Source organism: Primulina eburnea, chromosome 18 (assembly GCF_022965805.1).
Source record: "Primulina eburnea isolate SZY01 chromosome 18, ASM2296580v1, whole genome shotgun sequence".
NCBI classification, from domain to species: domain Eukaryota; kingdom Viridiplantae; phylum Streptophyta; class Magnoliopsida; order Lamiales; family Gesneriaceae; genus Primulina; species Primulina eburnea.
The window spans coordinates 32,059,774-32,085,724 of NC_133118.1; the positions used below are offsets into that span (position 1 = coordinate 32,059,774).

Below are 25,951 nucleotides of genomic sequence, written 5' to 3' on the forward strand. Positions count from 1 at the left end.
ATAGTTATGAAATTATACAGTAAATTTTGAGTCGAATATCAAAAAGACCATAATTGAAAGGAAACCGATGATAAACCTGACGATTGAAACTTCCTGGTATAAATCATTCATTAATAACAATGTAAAAAGTTAATGCAAGGCTGATATTTTTGGACTTAGTGAAAATATGGTCCAAAATTAATAAGATAAACAATTATAATAACATTGTATGACTTATATTTAGATGTGATATTAATTATAAGACAAAAACTTGTGTGAGACGGTCTCACGGGTCGAATTTGTGAGACAGATCTTTTATTTGTGTCATCCATGAAAAAATATAATTTTTTATGCTAAGAGTATTACTTTTTATTGTGAATATGAGTAGGGTTGACCCGTCTCACAGATTAGTATCCGTGAGACGGTCTCACATAAGACCCACTCTAAATATAATATATGTGAAAAAATATTGTTAGGAAATAATATGGTAACCACTATATATGTGAAATATGTGAAATATATATATATATATATATATATATATACATATATATATATATACATATATATATATATATATATATATATATATATATATATATATATATATATATATATATATATATATATATTGAACCATGCATGTAGAGGATATATATCAAAAGAATAGGAACCATAAACTTGATCAGTTGTGGATCCTCCCTCGATCTTACCCCGAATTTCTTGGAACAATCAAGAAACAAAGCAACAAGTTTCATTTCTTCCCTGATGTAAAAATTCATTAGCATTCATCTCATGGTTGGGATCATCCTCCTTCAGGTCCCGTGACATGGGAGATCAAACTCCACCACAGACGCCGACCTCGTCCTCTTCCTCCTCGTCCGCGGCACCACCGCCCCAGGCTTTGACTCTCCTTCAGCCCTCTTCCAAGAAGAAAACCAAGCCAGTCAAAGTATTCCGCGTCTTCCGCTCCGTCTTCCGATCTTTTCCCATCATAACCCCTGTCTGCAAACTCCCCTCCCTGCCAGGCGGCCGCCTCCCAGAAACACGCGCCGCCGCCGCTGGATCCAGAGTCACCGGGACCCTCTTCGGATACCGTAAAGGCCGTGTCAGCCTCTCCATTCAAGAGAACCCCCGAATTCTACCTATGCTGGTGTTGGAGCTGGCAATGCAGACCCAGGTTCTGCAGAAGGAGATGAGTTTAGGCATGGTGCGCATCGCCTTGGAATGCGAGAAACGGTCGGAGAAAGACAAGACGAAGCTGGTGGATGAGCCTTTGTGGACGATGTTTTGCAACGGGAAGAAGATTGGGTACGGCGTGAAGCGGGAGGCTACGGAGGAGGACTTGCATGTGATGGAGGTGCTGAAGGCGGTGTCCATGGGGGCGGGGGTTCTTCCTGGGAAGTCGGAGGTGGAGGGACCCGACGGGGAAATGGCGTACATGCGGGCTCATTTTGAGAGAGTGGTGGGATCCAAGGATTCAGAGACGCTATACATGTTGAGTCCAGATGGTAATAATGGACCTGAATTGAGTATTTTTTTTGTAAGGATATGATGATTTTATAGTTAATATATATATATATATATATATATATATATATATATATATATATATATATATATATATTATATATCTTGAACATTTATTGTAAATCATAACATATTAAAACAAATTTTTTTTGTTCGGAAATTAGGATATCAGCTTGAGGAAAAAATTATTAAATTTTGAGAAACCATGTATATGGTTTCTGTCCACCTATTTTTTTTTAAGTAGATATCTTGTGAGACAGTATCACGAATCTTTATTGTTAGACATGTCAATTCTATCGATATAACAATAAAAAGTAATACTCTTAACATAAAAAGTAATATTTTTTCATGGATAACCCAAATAAGAGATACGTCTCACAAAATACAATATGTGAGAACGTCTCACACAATTTTTTACCTTTTCTCCTTTATAAATATGATTTGAAAAATATTTAACTCGATCATTATCATTAATATTCATTCAGAAAAATTAGGAGTTAATAATATCCAATTGATTTTTAAATCTGAATTGGCGAGATTTGATTGCTAATTTTATTAGTGTGTTGCCACGAAAAAATGAGTGACTTAGGATCCAAGTAAAGCAAAAATAAAATAAAATAAAGAAAAAAGGTACTAGTCCGTTACAATAATAATAATAACATAATGTTGCATTTGATTGGATTTGAAATTATGGATTTGAAATTCATACTAATATATGTATTGGTAAGTGTAAGCAAATTCACTTAAAAAAATATTGCAAATCCCAAATTTTAATTTTTTGGGTCTTTGCAATTAATTTCAAAATTATTTCAATACTAAGTCATTTCAAATTCTCAACTCAAGTATTTCTTAAAGTCCAAAGTTTTCAATTCAAACACAACCATGGATTATTGAAAACTTTCAATATTAAGATCGGATTGAAACTTAGTTACTCCATGCTATATAAAGTATTAGATTATGTTTAGGAAAAATATTTTTTCGGTCTCTTATGTTTATACGCTTGCGATTTTATTCGGCTATATAGTCAAATTATATTTTTAGTAATGTATGTGTTAGAGTAAGGATTGGTGTCTCAGATTGGTATGCATGCCATAAGTGATAAGTCAATGGGAACTCTAAGCTGTTGATTTAGTTAAGTCTGTTGTTCTCAGGCAGTTGAGGGAGTTAGCCGTTATCTGTTGGGGAATTGCTTCGGCTGTGAGGAAAGGATCACAGGAGAAAAGCTACTGCCAACACATATATATAGACATATATGGGAGGGAACTTCGGAACTGGAGATCGAGAGATAACAACAAGAGAGAAAGACATCAAACCAGCAAGGACTTACGAAGAGGTTCAAGCACTCGGATAAAGAAGTGATCAAGGATTGTAAGCTTGATTGTAAATCTTTCTGGAGAGTGATCCAAAACTCTGTAAGTGTAATCTCCTGGTGAATCAATAAAGCAAGTCTAATTTCTTCCCGTGGATGTAGGTCATTTTACGGCCGAACCACGTAAACTTGTTGTCTTGCATAGTTTTCTTTTCTTTCTCTGTTATATGATTGATCCTGGAATGCAACTAAAGCTAGAACTCGAAAGGGCTTCATCAAAATGAATTGTGATTAAGCCCAACAAGTGGCGCCGTCTGTGGGAAGCAATTCTTACACATAATCCACTGATACATCTAGAAGATGGGGTCTATGAAATATGACATTGAGAAATTCACCGGCAACAACGATTTTGGGTTATGGAGAATCAAGATGCGTGCAATCTTGATTCAGCAAGGACTTGCTGGAGCACTGGAGGGGGAAGAATCACCTGATGTAGACTCAAAGGAGAAGATGGTAAATGCAGCGAAGGCACAAAGTGCCATAATTCTTTGTTTAGGTGATAAGCCTCTTCGTGAAGTCTCCAAGGAAACCACAGCATCTTCTATGTGGGGAAAACTTGAGAAGTTATACATGACCAAGTCGCTAGCTAACAGACTCTACCTGAAACAAAGACTGTATTCATACAAAATCGAAGAAGGCAAAGGGATCTCTAATCAAATGGATAATTTCATCAAGATTCTTGATGATCTTGAAAATATCGAGGTTAAGTTGGAAGAAGAGGACAAGGCACTGATATTGCTGAATTCCCTCCCAAGCTCTTATGAACATTTCAGAGATGCTTTGTTGTATGGAAGGGAACAATCCATCACCTTGGAAGAAGTTCAATCTGCCATCAAAGCCAAAGAATTACACAGAAGTGTTCAGACTCAAGGGCAATCTCATGGTGAGAGTCTGAATACTCGAGGAAGGACTGTAAGAAAACAATACAATGACAAGAGAGGCCGATCAAGATCCAAAAGCCAGATCAGATATAAGTGTTATATATGCCACAGAGAAGGACATTTTAAACGTGACTGTCCAGAAAGGAAGAAGAAGGGTCCAGAAAGAATTAAGGATGATGGTGAAGCATCAGTGGTTTCTGATGGGTATGAATCGGCTGAAGCCCTCACCATATCAGACCAAGATAACTTGAATGAATGGATTTTAGACTCAGGGTGCACATTTCATATGTGCCCCACAAAGTCTTGGTTCGAATCCTTGCAAGAATCAGATCTAGGACTGGTTATCTTGGGCAATAACAAGTCATGTAGAGTCAAAGGAATTGGGACTATAAGGCTAAGAATGCATGATGGGGCAGATAGGATATTACAACAAGTGAGGTATGTCCCCGAACTCAAAAGGAACCTCATATCACTAGGTACTCTTGAATCCAATGGATATGCTTTCAAATCCGACAATGGAAACATGAAAATACTTAAAGGATCCCTAGTTGTTATGAGAGCTACAAGAAAGAACTCCTTGTACATTCTATCAGGAAATACAGTGCTAGGAGGATCTTCACACATTGAAAGCCAAGTCAACAAAACTAAACTTTGGCACAATAGACTTGGACACATAAGTGAGCATGGATTGGTTGAACTGTCAAGACAAAATCTACTCTGTGGTGATCAAATACAAGGTCTGGATACTTGCGAATTCTGCATTATGGGTAAGGCAAAACGAGTGAGTTTTGGAATTGGAAATCACACCACAACCAGACCCTTTGAGTATGTACACTCGGATGTGTGGGGACCCTCAAAAACAGTCACACATGGAGGTGGGAGGTATTTTATGTCTATATTGGATGACTACTCAAGAAGGCTGTGGGTGTATGTGCTCAAGTCCAAGGATGAAGCATTCCTTAAATTCAAGGAATGGGTGATAATGACCGAAAATCAGTTGGACAAGAAACTGAAATACCTTAGAACTGACAATGGACTTGAGTATTGTTCAGAACAATTCAAAGAATTCTGCAAAAGCAAGGGAATCATAAGGCATAAGACTGCCCCTGGAACCCCACAGCAAAATGGATTGGCAGAAAGGATGAACCGAACACTACTTGAAAGGGTAAGATCCATGATAATAAGTGCGGGTCTACCTAAATCTTTCTGGGGAGAGGCAGTGACTACTGCCTGTTATTTAATCAACAGAAGTCCTTCAAGTGCTTTAAAGTACAAGACACCTATGGAATACTGGAATGGAAAACCAGCGGATTATTCAAACCTAAAGGTATTTGGGTGTCTAGCCTATGCACATGTAAAGCAAGACAAACTAGAACCCAGAGCCTATAGGTGTATATTCATCGGCTATCCCACAGGTGTTAAAGGGTACAAGGCATGGAACCTAGAATCTGTTGGCCCAAGGTGTATCATCACAAGGGATATAACGTTTGATGAGTCAAAAATGGGATACTCCCACATCAGAGGCAGCACTTCTACGAGTCAAGAAGAAGTAACACCCCCTGATTCCCAAGTTGAGGTGGAGAATATAGAGAATTCAATAAGCCTGCCTCAAAACCAAACAGAAACAGATCAAAGGACCTCACAACTTGAACAAGATACTGATTGTGAAGAAGAAGAAGAACAATACATGTTAGCCCGAGATAGGCAAAGAAGACAAATAAAACCACCAAAAAGATATGCTCAAGCAGACATGATATCTTATGCACTTACCATAGCAGAGGAGGTGGAGACCTTTGAACCTTCAACATTCAAAGAAGCCATGAGGTGCCAAGACAGAAATAAATGGCTGGAAGCAATGGATGAGGAGATGAAATCTCTGAATAAAAAACAAAACTTGGATCCTGGTTGATAAACCAAAAGGGCAGCGGGTAGTAGGCTGTAAGTGGATCTATAAGGTGAAGGAGGGAGGAACAGGCAGCTCTGATACAAGATACAAGGCAAGATTAGTGGCAAAGGGATACACACAACTAGAAGGAATTGATTTTAATGAAGTATTCTCTCCAGTTGTAAAACATTGCTCCATCAGACTCATGCTAGCCATCGTCACTCAGCTGGACTTAGAATTGGAGCAGCTTGATGTTAAAACCGCCTTCCTCCATGGAGAACTTGAGGAAACCATATTCATGGAACAACCTGAAGGATATTCAAGGGATGCAAACAAGGTGTGTCTGTTGAAGAAGTCACTATACGGTCTTAAGCAGAGCCCTAGGCAATGGTATAGGAGGTTTGATGAGTTTATGACAAACATACACTTTTCAAGAAGCAAATATGATAGCTGTCTTTATATGAATGGAGATAGTACTCAACCGAGTACATTCTTGCTAATATATGTTGATGACATGTTAATAGCAAGTAAGAAAAGGGAAGATCTGGAATCTCTCAAAAGATTGCTGAGTTCTGAATTTGACATGAAAGAATTGGGGGAAGCAAAGAAAATGCTTGGAATGGAAATAGGCAGAGATCGAGGAAAGGGGACACTCTTTCTAAGCCAACATCTGTACATCAAAAGAGTGCTTAAACGGTTCAGAATGCACGAATGTAAGGATGTTAACACCCCATTTGGACAACACTTAAAATTGTCCAGTGACCAGTCTCCAACAGACAATGAAGAAAAGAGTCTCATGGAAAAGGTACCTTATGCCAGCGGGGTGGGTAGCTTGATGTACGGGATGGTCTGTACAAGGCCTGACCTGTCATATGCCATGAGTGTGGTCTCAAGATTCATGACAAATCCAGGAAACACACATTGGGAAGCATTGAAGTGGATTATGAGATACTTAAAGGGACTGCCCAATCAGGGGTTACTGTTTAAAAGGAAAGATGAAACAGCTCAGCCCTTGGTCGGTTTTGTTGACTCTGACTACGCTGGAAATCTAGATACAAGGAAGTCTATGTCGGGTCTAATCTTCACCTTGTATGGGACTGCCATAAGCTGGAAAGCTTCCCTTCAATCTGTGGTGGCTTTATCCACAACCGAAGCGGAATATATAGCTTTAACTGAAGGAGTAAAGGAAGCAATGTGGCTAAAAGGAATTCTAACAGAACTTGGGATTGAACAAGAAACCGTATCGGTGCATTGCGATAGTCAAAGCGCGATACACCTAACAAAGCATCAAGTGTATCACGAAAGATGTAAACATATCGATGTAAAGTTACATTTCATACGAGATGTTATAGCAGAAGGGAATATCAAGGTGGAGAAGATTTCGACACATGAAAATCCAGCAGATATGATGACAAAAGGATTACCACAAGTCAAGTTCAAGCTATGTTTGGACTTGGTAAACCTGGTGACAGTGAATTAATCCCAAAAGGGAGGAGGAAGGGGGTGATGACATGCTTTTTTGGTGAGACAAGGTGGAGATTGTTAGAGTAAGGATTGGTGTCTCAGATTGGTATGCATGCCATAAGTGATAAGTCAATGGGAACTCTAAGCTGTTGATTTAGTTAAGTCTGTTGTTCTCAGGCAGTTGAGGGAGTTAGCCGTTATCTGTTGGGGAATTGCTTCGGCTGTGAGGAAAGGATCACAGGAGAAAAGCTACTGCCAACACATATATATAGACATATATGGGAGGGAACTTCGGAACTGGAGATCGAGAGATAACAACAAGAGAGAAAGACATCAAACCAGCAAGGACTTACGAAGAGGTTCAAGCACTCGGATAAAGAAGTGATCAAGGATTGTAAGCTTGATTGTAAATCTTTCTGGAGAGTGATCCAAAACTCTGTAAGTGTAATCTCCTGGTGAATCAATAAAGCAAGTCTAATTTCTTCCCGTGGATGTAGGTCATTTTACGGCCGAACCACGTAAACTTGTTGTCTTGCATAGTTTTCTTTTCTTTCTCTGTTATATGATTGATCCTGGAATGCAACTAAAGCTAGAACTCGAAAGGGCTTCATCAAAATGAATTGTGATTAAGCCCAACAGTATGTTTATATTTTTGGCAAATTCGGCCTTAAAAACAATGTTCGTTGGAGTTTGATGATTTGACGTTGAAGCTTGCCTACGTGGTAAAAAAAATCTAGTATCTTCCAAGAAATACTTCAAACTGATTCAATAGCATATTCTTTTCCAAATCAACATTTCTCAACCCCAATTTGAAAGATCCTCAAATTTTTTGCCATACATATGCAAATTCTGATGTCAAATCATCAAACTCCGATAAGTCTGGGTTTTTCTCATCAAAATTTCCAAAAAAAATAAATGTACATGACTAATACTATAATTTGACTATATAACAGAATAAAATCGCAAGAGAACAAAATAACAGAAGAAATTTTTTCGCCTTATTTTTATTAATGGTAAGAGGCGGAACTTGTTTATTATGTTTCATTATAATCTCAAATAATCGTTAATAAGTGATTAAGTTTAAATTAATTATGATTTGATGTCACTTTTTAGGAAACGTTCATTTGTTCAGTGGGTGGCGAGGCATAATTAATGCATTGACCAACCAACCATTCATATCCATCTGTATCAGTTTTTCCACGGAAAATTTGGCAGTCTGAAAACCAATTTTTTTTACACGAAAACTCTTGTATGACCGTCTTACGAATCAATTTCGTGGGTCGTATATCTTATTTGAGTCAATAATGAAAAATTATTACTTTTTATGTTAAGAGTATTACCTTTTACTGTGAATATCAATATGGTTGACTCGTCTTACAGATAAAGATTCGTGAGACCGTATACAAGACTTACTCTTTTTTTTTATTCTATTTGAAATTATTATATGAACAAACCTTAGTTTCAACACTGATGCATCGCATCATTTCACAGATTCGTGGTGTGCAGTCAATTTTAATTTGAGCTTTCATCTCTTCTATATATATATATATATATATATATATATATATATATATATATATATATATATATATATATATATATATATATATATATATATATATATATTATATATTTTAAATTGATCTACCTGATCTAATATCATATTATTCCAAAATTATACAAAATTTACATACAATTTTTTTAAAAATATATTTTTTTAATATTTTAAATTGACCTACCCGATCTAATATCATATTATTCCAAAATTATACAAAATTTACATACAATTTTTTTTAAAAAAATTGGATCACTCGAGCTATATGTATGTGGCTCCGCCCCTGCGCACAATAATAAGAGTTAGTTTTTGCTAATATCATGAATAAATCTCTCAAATTTTTATAAAAATTGAAATATATGTTAATGATTCAAGTACTAAAATTTGATCATATCATAGAGGGAAGAATAATAATACTTTTAGGCTATGTTTGGTGTGTAGGATATTATAATTAATTGGATTGATGTCAAAACTCAATGTAAGGATATACAATTGGATTGTCAATCCCTCCAAAACAATGTGATATCTTTTCAAGCAAGTATGTTTTTTTTATCATGAACTTCTTGATTAATTGGACCCATAAAAAATGAGACAAACATAAGTTTAATAATCTATTCTTTACTTATCACACACACCAAACATACCCTTGTGTTATTAACACAAGAAAGATATCATCTCCTAAATGATTTGTTCGCTGGGTGGTGTAATCTCCTCTTGAGTTTATAAGACACTTTTTTATTAGTTTAATATGTACAATTGTAACAATACTTCTTACTCAAATGATATTTATTACACACTACTAAAGAGAAGTCATTAATGTTTTGATTTTTCCGGCGTTACAATTCGAACACTGGATAGTTGAATCTCTGGTAAAGAATCCCTCGATGCAAAACTGTTGAGTGTTGGTTAGTTAGCTTGTTAGTTAGATAAGAAACGTGTTTTGATTACTTTGCATTTTTTCCTTTCTATCAGCGACTTTACGGTTATAGGAATAGTATTTGTATACGATACTTTGGACGATTGTTCATTCAATTCAATTCAAGAGATTTCATCTCCAGTTCTTTCTACTTCATTTAACATGGTATCAGAGCGGGATCGATTCGATCTTTAGATACGCTCGAGGATTTAGCATAATCAGCTGGAATCATCCTTTGTGCAATCGTCACAGTTGCATATCAAATTTGAGGAGATAAACAGGGATCAGAATTGAAGCAACATCTAGCGATTAGCTTAATCGATCTGTGCCTAATTCAATCTATGGCGAATTCATCAGGTAATTTCAATGATCCTTTATTTTTACATCCCTCTGATACACCAGGAATGAATCTGGTGAACGATCACCTGCTTGGAGTAGAAAATTACGGAATTTGGAGTCGAGCTATGATCATTGCATTGCGAGCTAAGAATAAAATTGTATTCATTGACGGATCGTATCCACGACCTACGATCGGACATGGTTCTCTACCACAGTGGGAGAGATGCAATGCTTTGGTGCTTTCATGGCTCATGAATACTGTGTCAAAAGAAATCTATGGAGGAATTGTATACTCGACAGATGCGTCGATGGTATGGAGTGATTTGAAGGAACAATTTGACAAGGTGAATGGTTCACGTATTTTTTCTCTTCATCGGGATATCAGTCGCTTAACACAAGGCAATAGCACGATTTCAGCTTATTATTCGAAACTGAAGCATCTATGGGATGAGTATGCTTCGTTGGTGACACTTCCTTCTTGCGAGTGTGATACAGCAAGGAAATATGTGAATCATGATCAGCAACAGAAACTACTCCAATTTCTCATAGGGTTGAATGATAGCTACATGGCAGTTCGTAGTCAAATCCTTATGATGAGTCCACTTCCAAGTGTAGGACATGCATTCTCTATTATTTCACAAGAAGAATCACATAGATCGTTGATATCAGTAGCTTCGCAACCTGCATCCGTGTTCTATTCTACACAACGCAAACCAGAGGAATCAAAGAGAAATCCGCCTTATTGTGAATATTGCAACTGGACAGGACATACCAAGGCCACATGCTACAAACTTGTTGGATTTCCTCCTGGACATCGCTTATATGGGCAGCAACCTCGTGTGGACTATAAGAACTACTCAAAAGGCTTTGTGAAACCGAAGAAACCCACTGTGGCTGTGACCTTAGCTGAAGAAAGTGTTAATGCTGATGCTCCTAAGGAATTATCGACAGGGGATAATATTTCTCCTGCTCCAGTCTTTACTCAAGAGCAATATGCTGAGATAATAAAGTTGTTGGGAGGCCATAATATGAATAACACAAGTACACCAGTCGCCAATATGGCAGGTAATGTACGTTCAAAAGATTGTGCAAATTGGATAATAGATACCGGTGCAAACGAACATATGACTGGATGCCTCTCATTGCTACAAGATGCTAAAACCATGGCTAATCCATCTAATTCTGTTAAGTTGCCAAATGGTAATACGCTGCCCATCAGTCACATAGGATCAGTGTTTATATCTCCTTCCCTTACCTTGCATAATGTGCTTTGTGTTCCACATTTTCAATTCAATCTCTTATCTGTTTCCAAGTTTACCACATCCCATAACTGTTCTGTTACTTTTTATCCTCGATTTTGCTTGTTTCAGGACCTAACAAATGGGAGGATAGTTGGGATTGGTAAAGAAAGGAATGGGTTATATCATCTTGTCGGTCAGCTGCTTCAACACTTCAACTTTTCTCATATTGTAAATTTGTTGCCATTTTCTGTTCCTAGTTGTAATACCTTACATTACCAGAATAATCTTGTGAGTAGTAGCTCATTCTCGGTTGATTGTGATATTTGGCACAAACGGTTAGGACATATGTCTATCTCTAGGATGCAATTGTTGCCTTTTTTGACAAAGAATATGTCATTGAAGCATTGCTCAATTTGTCCTTTGTCAAAGCAATCGAAACTCTCATTTCCCAAGTTAAGTTTGACAAAAAGCCTGGTGCCCTTTCAATTAGTGCACATGGACATTTGGGGTCCTTTTAATACACCTACATATAATGGGGAGAGGTATTTTTTAACCATAGTTGATGACTTCTCTAGAGGGACTTGGGTTTTTCTGATGCAATCAAAGCTGGATATATTTAGAATTCTCCAACATTTTTTTGCCATGATAAATACTCAATTCTCAGCTCAGATTAAGTCCATTCGGTCGGACAATGCATTAGATTTTTTCAAGACCGAATGTAGCAATTTTTTTGCCTCACACGGTGTTATTCATTTCAGCTCTTGTCCTTACACTCCACAACAAAATGGTGTGGTTGAACGTAAGCATAGACACATTCTTGATATAGCCCGCTCACTAAGATTTCAAGCCTCTCTTCCTCTAAGATTTTGGGGTGATTGTGTGATGACATCGGTTTATCTCATCAATAGAACACCAAGCCCTTTACTGGGAAACAAAACACCTTTTGATATCTTGTTTCATAAAAAACCAGCATATGATCATCTTAGAGTCTTGGGGTGCCTTTGCTATGTTGCATCTCCCACCATTGAGCATAAATTCGTTGCCCGGGCAACAGCTTGTGTCTTTCTTGGATACTCAAATGTCCAAAAGGGATACAAAGTTATGAACCTTCAAACCAAGAAATTTCTTGTTTCCCGAGATGTTGTATTCCATGAACACTTATTTCCTTTTGCTGAGAATGTACCAGCTGCTCCTCCATTCCCTCATTCATCTCCTTGTCCAGACACCTTCACTGAAAATGAGTGTCAGTCTCAATCCACAAGTGAGTCTTCAAATTTACCCTCACAGCCTCTTGATCAGGCACCATCAATTAGAAGATCTTGTAGAACTAAAACCATCCCTCGGTGGACCAAAGATTTTGCTTGTCCTACATTACCTCAAAGTAATGCCTCTCATTGTCTATATCCTCTCTCTCAACATATTTCCTATTCCAGATTTTCACCAGCTTATCAAGCCTTTGCAGCTGCACTTTCTTCTTTTTCAGAACCCCGTTTTTATCATGAGGCAATTAAAGATCCTAGATGGCTAAAAGCTATGGAATTAGAACTTGCAGCTCTGGATTCTAATCACACTTGGGATGTGGTTAATCTGCCTGCTCATGTCAAACCCATTGGCTGTCGTTGGGTGTACAAAGTGAAGCATCATTCTGATGGTTCAGTGGATAAATTCAAAGCCCGTTTGGTTGCCAAAGGGTATACTCAACAACCGGGAGTTGATTTCCATGACACGTTTTCTCCTACTGCCAAGATTGTCACAATTCGTTGCCTCCTTAGTATAGCAGCAGCCAATAACTGGCCATTAACACAAATGGATGTGGCTAATGCTTTTATTCAAGGTGATTTGGATGAGGAGATCTATATGACGCTTCCGCTTGGTTATCACATTCAAGGGCCTCAAAAAGTATGCCGTTTGCGCAAATCATTGTATGGTCTTAAGCAAGCCTCGAGGCAATGGAATCATAAATTTGCCGGAATAATGAGAGATGCTGGATACACACAGTCTCATCATGATCACTCCCTCTTTACTAAACGTGATTCTCAGCATATAACTATCTTAGTTGTCTACGTGGATGACATTGTCATCACTGGAAGTGATTCAGATTTGATTACTGACTTGAAGAATTTCTTGCATTGTCATTTACAAATCCGTGATCTTGGTCAGCTGAAGTACTTCTTGGGCATCGAGATTGCTCGATCACCTGAAGGCATATATCTCAATCAACGCAAATATGCGTTGGAACTTATTGAGGATTCAGGCATCGCTGGGAGTAAGCCTTTTGAGACACCAATGGAACAAAATAAGAAACTGACTACTACGGAACTCGATTGCATTATTAATCCAGACACCCATAGTAATGCAACTCCTCATGATCCTTTGCTGTCCACTCCTGATTCTTATCAGCGGTTGGTTGGTCGATTGATCTATCTCACCATCACAAGGCCTGATATTTCTTATGTTGTTCAGCACCTTAGTCAATTCATGCATTCTCCAAAAAAGTCTCACATGGATGCAGCTATTCGCGTAGTGAAATATCTGAAATATTCTCCTGGTTTGGGCATCTTATTAAAGGCTCACAATTCTATGGTTCTTTCAGCCTACTGTGATTCCGATTGGGCTTCTTGTCCCATGACCAGACGCTCTTTAACTGGATTTTGTATCAAACTTGGGGATTCCTTATTATCTTGGAGAACCAAGAAGCAAAATACAGTGTCACGTTCTTCGGCCGAAGCAGAATACCGAGCCATGGCGACTACTACATGTGAAATCGTTTGGATTCGTGGTCTGCTACATGACATGGGAGTGACACTTCACCAACCAACAACTCTTTATTGTGACAATCAAGCCGCACTTCACATTGCAGCTAATCCTATGTACCACGAACGCACTAAACATATTGAGATCGATTGTCACGTGGTCCGTGAAAAAATCATGTTGGGATTTCTGCAAACCGCTCATGTTTCTACTACTGATCAACTTGCAGATATCTTCACCAAAAGCTTGGGCAAGGATCAGCATTTTTACTTACTCTCCAAGCTTGGTACTCGAAACTTGTACCAAGCTTGAGGGGGGTGTGTTGAGTGTTGGTTAGTTAGCTTGTTAGTTAGATAAGAAACGTGTTTTGATTACTTTGCATTTTTTCCTTTCTATCAGCGACTTTACGGTTATAGGAATAGTATTTGTATACGATACTTTGGACGATTGTTCATTCAATTCAATTCAAGAGATTTCATCTCCAGTTCTTTCTACTTCATTTAACACATTAGAAAAACTATTTTAAAGAAACTAATTAATGTGGGATATCTTTTTATTGATTCTTTGGAGATCGCTTCAGCACTTTTTCCCTTGGTATTAAAATGCATGTCTCCTGCTGAGGGATCTCTGTGAGTTAAGTTGTAGGGTTATTTGGCTGCATGGGGTATCTGACTGCTGATGCCAGGATTCTGTGCTGTTCAATCTGAAAGAGTTCATGCAGTTTGCTCTTGAGGTAGCAGTACTCGTGTTCCAAAATTTCCAATGCTCTCAAACACCTGGCAATACCAAATCATTAATGTATCAGTTCTTTCTGACAACGTATGTAGTTGCCAAAAAAGAAAGCGAACTCTAGTGGAACACCATCTTTCATGGTAAGAAAAATGCAAAGATATGTATAATTCTGGTAGATGATACTTAATAATAGGAGTATTTTCTAATGCGCAAAGAGGGAACAACCCGGGTCTGTTATTTTGCTGGGAAATGGCACGGAAGGCGACGCACACATTTCGAACTCTTTTGGCACCAATGCTGGAACTGCTCCCCACCAGCTGATTCAAATGGATTCCTATTTTCTTGTAATCCAACAACTCTATATCCACCCTGTTTGTGCTAAAAATAATTACTTAGGAAGCCCGACTTAATCATAGGCCCAATTATATTATATGGGCCCATGAGCTGTAGCAGATTAATTTGTATCGATTCAAACTGATCACGACGTGGGAGAAAAGAAATGGAAATCGTGCTAAGGTGGTGGGAAAAATCATGGGCTCATGGGGGAGTGGAATAAGCTACCTTTCACAGCGAAGAAAAGAAGGGATCGGCAAGAACAGAAACACACACACAACACAACTCTTCAACACAGACAAATCTGCAAATACTCTCTGCAAAATTTCCAATATTCAAGCAATAGTCTTTTTCAAGCTTTCAAGCATATTTCTATTTACGTCTTCTCGTTTGTAGATTTCAGCAACTTCATATTTTATATTTTTATGTCTTGTAAATTTCTACAGTTTATTGAAAATATAAACGATGTCAGAGATTTATTCCTCAAATCCCAATAGTTTTCTTTATTTTGGCGTTATAGTTGTTTTAGGAGATTAGAACCGACGATCAAATTTAGAATTCACAATCGCTTGTTTTTAGAAGTTAGATTTTATCATTTTTACACAAATCGGTGCACTTCGCACCTGGCACGCCCGCAACACCAAATATTGTGCAAACATATTTTTGGCACGCCCAGTGGGACCATCACTATGCCGCCAAGAAGGAAAGAAAACGTCAATCAAAGAGACGGAAAGTTTCTACCAAGCCAGGAAGAGACTCATGCTCCACAGATAGAACAATCGGCTTCTGAAGAGCCGACCAGGGAGTTGGATTTGCATCCAAGTCATGTTCCAGAGGTATATGCTCATATTTCAAATGATTTGGTTGAAACGTTGGCTGCGATAAAATTTGAAGAAATATCAGAAGCACTGTCCAAAGCTGTGTCTGATTGCTTGAAGACAGTATTGGGTAAACCGAACCAATCAACCAACAAAGAGCAAAATACCATTGTTAAAGAGGCTGATCAGGGGAGTAATCAATTCACTGAACTCGACCAGGGAGCAGGACACTCAATGGCTGGCGATCCTCGCCGCCCAGAGTTGGCACTCCCAAACCAACGGGAAGGAAGTTACACACTATCACATAAAAAGGAGAAAACTTTAGGTGGAAGAGTTCGGCCATATCCACGTACAGATGGAGCAGGGAGTTTGAAACAACCTGTCAACCAAGTCCATGCGATTACTAATCCTTTGTATCAACCAGGAATGGATGATGATATACCACACTTGGGTTATCATGGAGTTGATGGAAGTTTCCAAGGATGTAATGCTGGTTACAGTACAGAGGCTCAGACTCGGGGGGCAAACTATTATCACCATCTGCTCCCCAACAAAAACGCAGCAATGATCGATCTTGATATGGTGAGAGAAACTGTGCAAGAAATGTATGGGCCGGCTTTGAGACAAATTGGCCGCCCAGAATTTCACAAGCCATACCCCAACCACATAGATATCAACAATCCATTTCCCAGATGTTACAAAGTACCAGATTTCAGCTTATCTTCTGGAGAAGATAGTCAATCTAGCCTTGAGCACATTGCTAGGTTCACTATAAGGTGTGGGGAGCTGGCGAACTTGGAAAACTTTATTACTTTGAATTTGAGATTGTTCCCAAATACCTTTACTGGCACGGCATTTTCGGGGTATGCCGCACTTCCTCGAAACTCAATCTTAAGTTGGAAAGATATGGAGAAGCAATTCCTTACTCAGTTTTACCGAACTGAGCCTGAGGCGTGCATAGCTGATTTGTCAAAGATATCTCAGAAAAAAGGAGAAACAGCTGATATGTTCATTGATAGGTTCAAGAAAACAAAGAACAAGTGCAAGGTGTTTCTGCCAGAGACTGAGTTTGTCAAAATAGTACAAAAGGGGCTAGACTTTGAGCATAAGAAGAAGTTTCAAGATATGGAATTCAGAGATTTCTTTGAACTTGCAGCAAAGGTTGGGGAGTACGAGGAACTATTGACAGATGAGTCGTCTAACAAGAAAACAACAATGGAATCTTATTACCAGGAGGTGGAAGATGTTTTGGCAGAAATTCGATCAGCTGGTTCATACACGGTTCCCCTGCTAAAAATGAAGCTGACAGAACCTGAAAAGAAGAATAGCTCCCAACCTCCCAAGGACATGCAGTACACATTCAATATTTCCAAAACAGATGACATATTTGATTTTCTGGTTAAAGAAAAGTTCATCGCTTTTTCACCTGATCATCGGATGCCTACTAAGGATGAGCTGAAAAGTCGAGAATACTGTAAGTATCACAACTCATACAATCATTCCACTAAATTGTGTTGGGCTTTCAAGAATGTTCTGCAGGAAAGAATCAACAAAGGAATATTGAAATTCCCTAACAAGCAAGAGTACATGGCAGTGGACAATGACCCATTTCCTCCTGCGGCATCGGTAAACGTGAACGTCACAAATTTGAGAAATTTGTTGAATGACAAGAGAAGAAGCCGATTCTTTGCAATGAAAGACCGAATAATTAAGAAATGTTGGATTCCGAAAGGTCAACTATTTGAGGCCGCTGTAAGGTATAGTACTAATCAACTAAGAACATTTCAGCAGCGTTTTCCCAGAAGTGTTGGTGGATCTGCGGCCTCTAGGCCGAAGAACCAATATTTATTCAAGAGACCAGTGCTTGAGAATCAATTGTTTAGAGGGGAGTCGTCTCGCAATCAGCACCAGAGATACTCGAACAGGAGGAACGTGAACAGAGTTGAACCACGAAAGATAGAAATCAGGAAGAAGTCACTTTATCATGATAAAAGTCAGCGTGTGAATGAAGCTCCGGTGAGAAAGACTGTAGAGGTCAGGGAAGTTCGACCCAGATTTGTACGTCCAGCCAAAAAAGAATTCACCCACGAATGGAGAGTGGCCCAACACAGAAAATTCCCTAGGCCACCAACTCGAACCCAGAAAAGAAGGCTGTTGAGGGAAAAAGCGGCTGCAAAAAAGGAAGAACTTTCTAAGGTAGACAATAAACCCATACATGATATGCCAGTCATCGAATCACAAGCGGGAAGTAGGTCAAACTTTGGTAGGTCCGCCACTGAAGATAAGTGGGTCGACGAAGACGATGATTTACCGAGTGATTATGAGAATCAAGAAAGGAAAACATTCAGTTTCTGTATAGGGAAGTTCCACATATCAGTGGACTGTGCCACAGGATTGACGATACTACCAGAAAGGTTCAAACTTGTCGAGGAAGAATGCGGGGAGTCAGTGTCTGAAGTAGCTGTTGAAGAGATGAAGGTTTGCAACAAACTCCTCGAAAGAGGTTCAGGAGTTATTATCAGAGAAGATCACCCTAACAAGCCTAAGCATGTGATTTTGGAAAAGACAACAGCCGATATGACTAATGACATAAGGTCTTTATACATCAAGGCTCATGTGAATGGCAAGCCAGTGTCCAAAGTGTTAATCGACAATGGCTCGGTAGTGAATGTCTTGCCAGTGAGGATGTTTAAAAATTTGGGCAAAAATGAAGAGGACCTAATCTCCACAGAAGTTTCTGTTGCTGCGTTTACGGAAAAAACCACCAAGAACATTGAGTTTTTCCCAGCTGATGTTGTTGTGGGGAGTATTTCGTCTATTTGCGCATTTTTTGTTGTGAACTCATCTGCCAACTTCCAAGCTTTGTTAGGCAGATATTGGATCCATGCAAATCAGTGCATCACATCCTCAATGCACCGGTTCTTTTTATTTTGGAAAGGAGATTACGTGGAGATTGTGGAAGCCGATGCACAGCCTTTCCAAGCTCATGCCAACACAGTGGAGGCCAGATACTATAACGGGGATTTCGGGCCCATAAAAGTCTGTGGCAAGGATAGAAAAAAGAGTCTAGTTTACATGCAGTCCCTAACCCCAAGTTCAGTGTTGAACCAGATACTTAAACCTACTGTCTTCGGGCCATATAGGCCGATGATTCAGCCGACGATCGAGGAGATCGATGATTGAATACAACCAAATGGAGAAAGAGGTGGCTGCAGCCTTCGTGTGGAAAGTCTACATGCAGCAGGTTTCGGATAGAGTATGCGATGAGGAACAATGGAATATCCATGGGACGGAAGTGGTTTATGAAGATGAGTTCGAAGAGGAGCATGAAAAAGATGAGATTCAAGTTGACGAGTTATTAATGGCATCATCTCAACTGGAAGATGGCCAACATGAGGTACAAGACCCGTTAGAAGAACCAGAGGAGCTGAGAATCCAAGCGTACATTGCTATAATGTTACAGAAATATAAAGTAGCGAGAATCTACAACAAAAGAGTTAACAAGAAAAGCTTCCATGAGGGGGAAGTAGTGTGGAAGGCTATACTGCTTTTATGAACAAAAGATAGGAAGCTGGGCAAGTGGTCTCCCAATTGGGAGGGACCATTCAAAGTACATAAGGTGTTGGACGGAAACGCATATTGGCTATCAAGTCTAGATGACCAATCACACAAAAGATGCATAAATGGCAAGTATCTCAAGCCTTATTTTCCAAGTATGAGGGAAGAAGTAAGAAAAGCTTGCCAGTAAAGCAATCACGAAGGCTAATCTTCATTGGGGAGTTGGCATTCTTCAGTGGGGAGTTGGCCTTCGGGGCCACTTTTGTATATATTAAGTTCCTGATTTCAAGGTGTCATGTGATGTAGGCCCTAGGGCCACTGAAATAAACATATTTTGTTTATGATTCAACAATAAAATTGATCGGGGAGAGTGGGACAATAAGCCACCTTCATTCATTATGTTGAAGGTCCATTATTTCACTAGGGAGTCGGCCTTATGGCCACTTATTTCCAATGTTTTTATTGTACCAAAAATCATGGTGGAATAGACCATACTGCCATTATAAATTGGTTGTTTGCATGTGCAGTGACAGATTCATAAAGTAGGCCTTGAGGCCACTTAGAATATGGGAGGAAAGGAACACAACGAGCGGGGAGTTGGGATCACCGAACGGAATAATGAGTAATAAAAGAAGAACTGAAGAGGACAAAGGCAATATGTAAACCCCAAGAGGACCCAGAAGTTGACTTTGGAAGAAAAATAGGCTGACCAGCCATTTTTGTATGTTCTAGCTTCATGTTCATGTTGTACGATTTTATTTGAAGTAGGCCTTAGGGCCACTAATGTAAATATTTGTTGGTTATGATTCAAAAATTACAACGATCGATTAAAGTTGGCCAGTAGGCCACTTTTATCATACTGGATCCATTGTGTTTCGATAGCCAATGAAGGGAGAGAATAATCTCGAGTGGGGAGTTTTAAGCCAACATATGGTTTTGATTGAAGCTTTCGAAAATGAGTTGGGTTAAGTGAATTAAGAACGAATAGAAACTCTTTCCCAACATCCAATACACAACACCCCATACAAATCCACCTTCGTACCACACCCATCACCCAACAACCACAACATCAAACCAAGAGTCAACAAATCAAAAGCGGAGTCACCGCATGCAAGAACAGTAAGTAAACGTGTATGCGGGATAAGGGGTCTGACTGAAGTGCAAATGCATATACGTGTATGCGGGATAAGGGGTCTGACTGAAGTGCATATGCATATACGTGTATGCGGGAAAGGGATCCGACTGAAGTGCAATGCATAATGTAAAGGAGAAGGGAGTTGTCTTGAGTGGATGCAGCACGTAAGAGCACATAAGAGCACTTAAGGGTTAAGTCTTACCTGTGTTTCAAAAAGCCTCAAACGACACCAAGGCTTAGGTGTCGAATACACCGGAAAACTGAGGCCAACTCATGGCCAATCCATGCTACCTGCTAAGAATAAACATGCCAATGTACACGAAAAGAATGAACCAGCAAAAGGAGATACATGGGAATAGCAGCAAAGATAGAATCGGAATCAGTAGATCGATTGGGGTCAAAAACCACTGCATCTACGCAAGAAAGATTCAGAAAACCAATTGATATTGTGTATACTACAGGGCCAAATAATGGCCACGTTACTGCACCTACAACGCCAAAGCCAATGTATGGCCAGATAACACCGAAAGTTAAGCGTAAATGTTTATTGTGCCACTCCTCAAATACAAGACCGGGGAGTCACCCTCTTTTCTCGAACAATCAAGGTTAACCGCACAAAGCAAGAGATAGAATCGCGAATCAATCAAAACGACGAATAATATTTAAGGAATCAAGAAACACTGAGTAATTTTTCAAGAAGATGAATGAGGAGATACCCATGGCCATCGTGGGGTTCTGTCCCGAGCCGAGGAGAGCACTCGCCCTTGCGGAAGAAGGCTGGCCAAAACGCGATGGTACACCTGTGGATAACCCAGAGACGACGGCGAATGAATTGGGGCCAAGGTTGGAGCCGGCGAACGCCACGGATGATGTGACAGCGGCGGTGCAAGGAGCAGAAGCTTCGATTGGGGAAGAAGCAACGACCGCAGCGCTCGGCTCGGATGAACTCGCCGGAGAAGAGTCTTGAACCATTGTAAAACCATCAGGCAGCGACAGCGACGGCGGCGAAGCGAGCGGGGAAAGTTTCAGAGCACAAGAACGCGAACGAGCAACGCCGCAGTGAAGCAATCGGACGAAGCGGCGTCTTCCACACTCGTGATGAGAGCAATCGGGCGGCGCGGCGGTAGAGAAAAATTGAACATCGTGAGGGAGATGACCTTCCGATGACAGCGGGGAGTGAGAAGCGGGGAGTGAGAAGCGGGAGAGAAAGGGCCAAAGATTGGGGATTTGAATTGGAGAAGAAATCAGACGTAAAGAAATCCAAATTGGTATTGGCCCAAAATTGATAGCCCACTTCACAATAAAGGCTTGTGGGTGACTCCAAATAAAGAAGATGGAATGGGTTTACGTTCAAGCATATTGGCCCAATGGGCCAATGCTTGCGGGGGGCAATTGTTTGTGCTAAAAATAATTACTTAGGAAGCCCGACTTAATCATAGGCCCAATTATATTATATGGGCCCATGAGCTGTAGCAGATTAATTTGTATCGATTCAAACTGATCACGACGTGGGAGAAAAGAAATGGAAATCGTGCTAAGGTGGTGGGAAAAATCATGGGCTCATGGGGGAGTGGAATAAGCTACCTTTCACAGCGAAGAAAAGAAGGGATCGGCAAGAACAGAAACACACACACAACACAACTCTTCAACACAGACAAATCTGCAAATACTCTCTGCAAAATTTCCAATATTCAAGCAATAGTCTTTTTCAAGCTTTCAAGCATATTTCTATTTACGTCTTCTCGTTTGTAGATTTCAGCAACTTCATATTTTATATTTTTATGTCTTGTAAATTTCTACAGTTTATTGAAAATATAAACGATGTCAGAGATTTATTCCTCAAATCCCAATAGTTTTCTTTATTTTGGCGTTATAGTTGTTTTAGGAGATTAGAACCGACGATCAAATTTAGAATTCACAATCGCTTGTTTTTAGAAGTTAGATTTTATCATTTTCACACAAATCGGTGCACTTCGCACCTGGCACGCCCGCAACACCAAATATTGTGCAAACACACCCTAAACACATACACATAAACAATAATTTACACAAAACCCACATTCAAGAATCAAATGACAAGAAGGGAACGAATTAATACGTACAGCAACTCTCTGAGGTTTCTCAAGAGTTTCTCCGTCTCGTGAAAATATATGTTGACCACCTCAGAAACGAAGTCCGGAGACGATTCATCTTGCAGCTGTTGCAACTGCAAGAACTGCTCGTCCAACACTCCCTGACAAACATCAAGATTTTTTGAATACAGTTCAATCATACATGTATACCGAACCCAAGAAAGAATAGATTTTGACGATGAGTCAACAAGGAAAATAGACCTGGTGGAAGAGTAAATTGAGAAGCCGGTTCATGTCAGCCCGTAACAGCTCCTCATTGAGACCCAACATCCACAGCGGTAGACCCGTCTTGTCTGGTTTCTAAATTTGAATCCCACAAGCCTATCTACGCAGAACAAGTCAAAGATGAAAAGAAACAGAGATCACGATCAAATTTTCGTTCTTCTTTTCACCTTTCCTCGAGGTTTATTAATGGAGAATTTGCCGTTCTTCGCCGGTTTAGGAGTTGGTTACTCGTGGTGATGTAATTGCAAGCTAAGGGGCGGTTAACTTAAAGAGTGGGGATGGATTATAGCACCAAGTTAATGATTTAGTCTGGCATATTTTAGTCGATAGGGTATTTGTATAAGAGTAGGTCTCTTGTGAGACGATTTAACGAATCTTTATCTGTGAGACAGTGAACCTTACCGATATTCACAATAAAAATTAGTACTCTTAACATAAAAAGTAATATTTTTTAATGGATGATCCAAATAAAAGATCTGTCTCACAAAATACGACCCATAAGATCGTCTCACACAAATTTTTATCTTTGTTATATTGATTAAAAGGTCTTGTGATCGAATCCTATTGTTTCTGTCTTCTCATTAATTGAGTTTGTTGCACTTAACTTATAAGTACAATGTAATAGTTCAAAATGATTTACAAGTTATTGTGTTGATATAATTGATTTACTCAAAATGCGGAAAAAAATTTAGCGAAAACAGTGTTTCGTGTTTCGGAGAAAAAAATAAATGATTTAGTCTATGTTATAATATTTTTTTAGATTTTTTATTTATCATTACTATTAAGGAATAAATAAAATGTTAAAATAGTTAATTTGAATACAATAAACGTTTTTATTTTAATATAAAAACATGTTTCTTAATTTAATTTAGCTCCCACATTTATTAAATTAAATTCACGTTCAAATTATATTATAGTGTAGGAAGTTATTAGCAGGGGTAGGGGGCGTGGTGGAAATCGAGATGAATGTGGGGAATCTACACGACCAAAGTTGGTATTTAGTCCTTTCAAATTTAGTGGCAGCTACTAGGTTAGGATGTCTCCAATTATTTTAGTAAAATGAAATTCCATTTCAAATTTGTAGGTTGGTAGTTTATATTTATCTAGATTCGATAACTAATCTTGTCAAATTTAAATAATCTATATGCAATTTTTGTATATATATAAAAAAGTAATTTTCCTAAGGCGTTGATATGACATCAATGAACCATCTTACAATACCATGTCAGAATCCCAATTAAAGACAAAAACTTATGTGAGACGGTCTCACGGGTCATATTTTGTGAGACAGATCTCTTATTTGGGTCATCTATGAAAAAATATTACTTTTTATCCTAAGAATATTATTTTTTATTGTGAATATCGATATGGTTGACCCGTCTCACAAGAGTCCTACTCCCATTGAAAATGCCTAAATTATATATATATATATATATATATATATATATATATATATATATATATATATATGCACCCCTAAAACTAATTATATATATAAAATCAAGAATGGAAAAAAGATATAAATCAAAAATACAATTTTTTCGTTTATATATATTGAAGTTTGAAATAGTTATATAAGAACTATTTGAGCTCGATGTAATCAAACTTGGATCTAAACCAGCTCTGAATTCAATTCTAGAGCAAGTTAAAGCTTTACCGGTAGAATTTTTTTTCAAACCAAGGTCGTGTAAGGGAGTGCTCGCTCGACTTTGGTTAGAATCAATAACATGACTGCCTCACCCATTTTGAAAATGATAATGTATAATAATTATATTTATTCATATAAAAATAATTGAAAATTGAAGAAAAAAGGTTTCATAATATAATATTATGAAACTATTTACGAAGCCTGGGTGATATATAAATAGATCAGTAGCCAAAAAGGTTGGCGTGCATTTAGGCAGCAACCTGGCTGCAGGAGTGCGCGGCGGTAATGCCTGACTCCCATCCCTCCCGACAGATGCCTGTGCATGCAGCCATTGCCCATTCGTTCACTCATTCACATTTCTGCTCTTAATTAAATTAACCCCACCTGACAGACTTTTCCCACACACGTCCCCCCTACTGAACGAAGCATTGGTTTGTCCGGTATTGTTATTTTATAATATATAATCGTAAACCTTTTAGCATCGTAGTTTGAGCACAGGTTTCATGCGCCTGGTGAAAGAAAGGAGGACTGGTAATGAATTTTGACAACGCAGGAGAGTTAGTGGACACGTAGCGGGCATGGTGGTGCTGGTGCATTTTCATTAGTTTTCCACCTTCTCTTTTCGTTTCTTTTTCCATTTCTTTTATAAAAAGGTTGCATCACTTTTCTTTCTTGGAGAATTTCTTTACATTATGGATGTGCTATATATATATTGAGATACAGTAATTTTCTTTAGGTGCAGCGCCAAATGAACAAAAACTCAAATGTATTGGAAAACAAATAGGAACCCGCACTACAAGAAAAGTGGGTTTCCGCAGCGTGTAATATGCGCAGCGGAAAGGTGCACGTTGCGACGCACGCTGTAAAGTTGAAAGCCGTCTTAAGTTTGACACTATTGGCGGCGTGCGATTTACGCTGTGGTTTAGTCTAATAACGACGTGCAGAGTATGCTGTTGATAGTTAAACTATTGGTCGCGTGCATATGTACGCTGTTAATACAACTTTTTGCAGCGTGCACATATACGGGCGTTTAATGCACGCTGTTGATCGATGACGTGCTACGGAAAATCATTTTTGTTGTAGTGCCGTTAGCCTAAGGATGGACTGATCCAAAAGCCCATCTTTGCTTGTGGTTTGTGGTGGGCAACTTGACATCGGAGGCCAACCCTATGGCTTGAAGAAATCAAAACCATGTCATATCGCTTTGCCACCATTTGATCCCATGCCTTGCCGAGTACTCGAAGGCGTGGTGATTATTATGCTAACCCTCACCAAACGCAAGCAATGTACCCACCTAGAAATTCAAATTCAATTCAGTAATGGAGATGATCAATTAATTGTTTCCAAGAATGATAATCCCGCAAGCAATGGACAATTGACGATTTCATTTCCGGTTCCGGACTTCGCTACTTTAAAGAATAGATAGAAAATAAATAAATAATGAACGGCCAACTACAGTT

At 38.9% G+C, this 25,951-nt stretch overlaps 2 protein-coding genes across 3 annotated transcripts; one reads left to right on the forward strand and one right to left on the reverse strand.

The window, feature by feature from the left end:
* The first annotated feature begins 653 nt into the window (after window positions 1–653).
* Window positions 654–1,549, forward strand: LOC140819885 (protein MIZU-KUSSEI 1-like). Its single transcript, XM_073180138.1, has one exon. The coding sequence runs from the start codon at window positions 809–811 to the stop codon at window positions 1,532–1,534; it is 726 nt and encodes a 241-aa protein (XP_073036239.1). The 5' UTR covers window positions 654–808; the 3' UTR covers window positions 1,535–1,549.
* A 12,971-nt stretch (window positions 1,550–14,520) lies between these two features.
* Window positions 14,521–23,104, reverse strand: LOC140820113 (pseudo histidine-containing phosphotransfer protein 6-like). Of its 2 annotated transcripts, XM_073180433.1 has the most exons (4): window positions 22,820–23,104; window positions 22,589–22,719; window positions 14,868–15,011; window positions 14,521–14,686 (listed from the first exon to the last, which is right to left on the reverse strand). In XM_073180433.1, exons 1-4 carry the CDS (start codon window positions 22,886–22,888, stop codon window positions 14,545–14,547), a joined length of 486 nt encoding a protein of 161 aa, XP_073036534.1. In that variant the 5' UTR covers window positions 22,889–23,104; the 3' UTR covers window positions 14,521–14,544. The 2 variants fall into 2 exon arrangements, with proteins under 2 accessions (XP_073036534.1, XP_073036533.1); XM_073180432.1 differs by having other exon boundaries at window positions 14,527–15,011.
* Window positions 23,105–25,951: the final 2,847 nt, after the last annotated feature.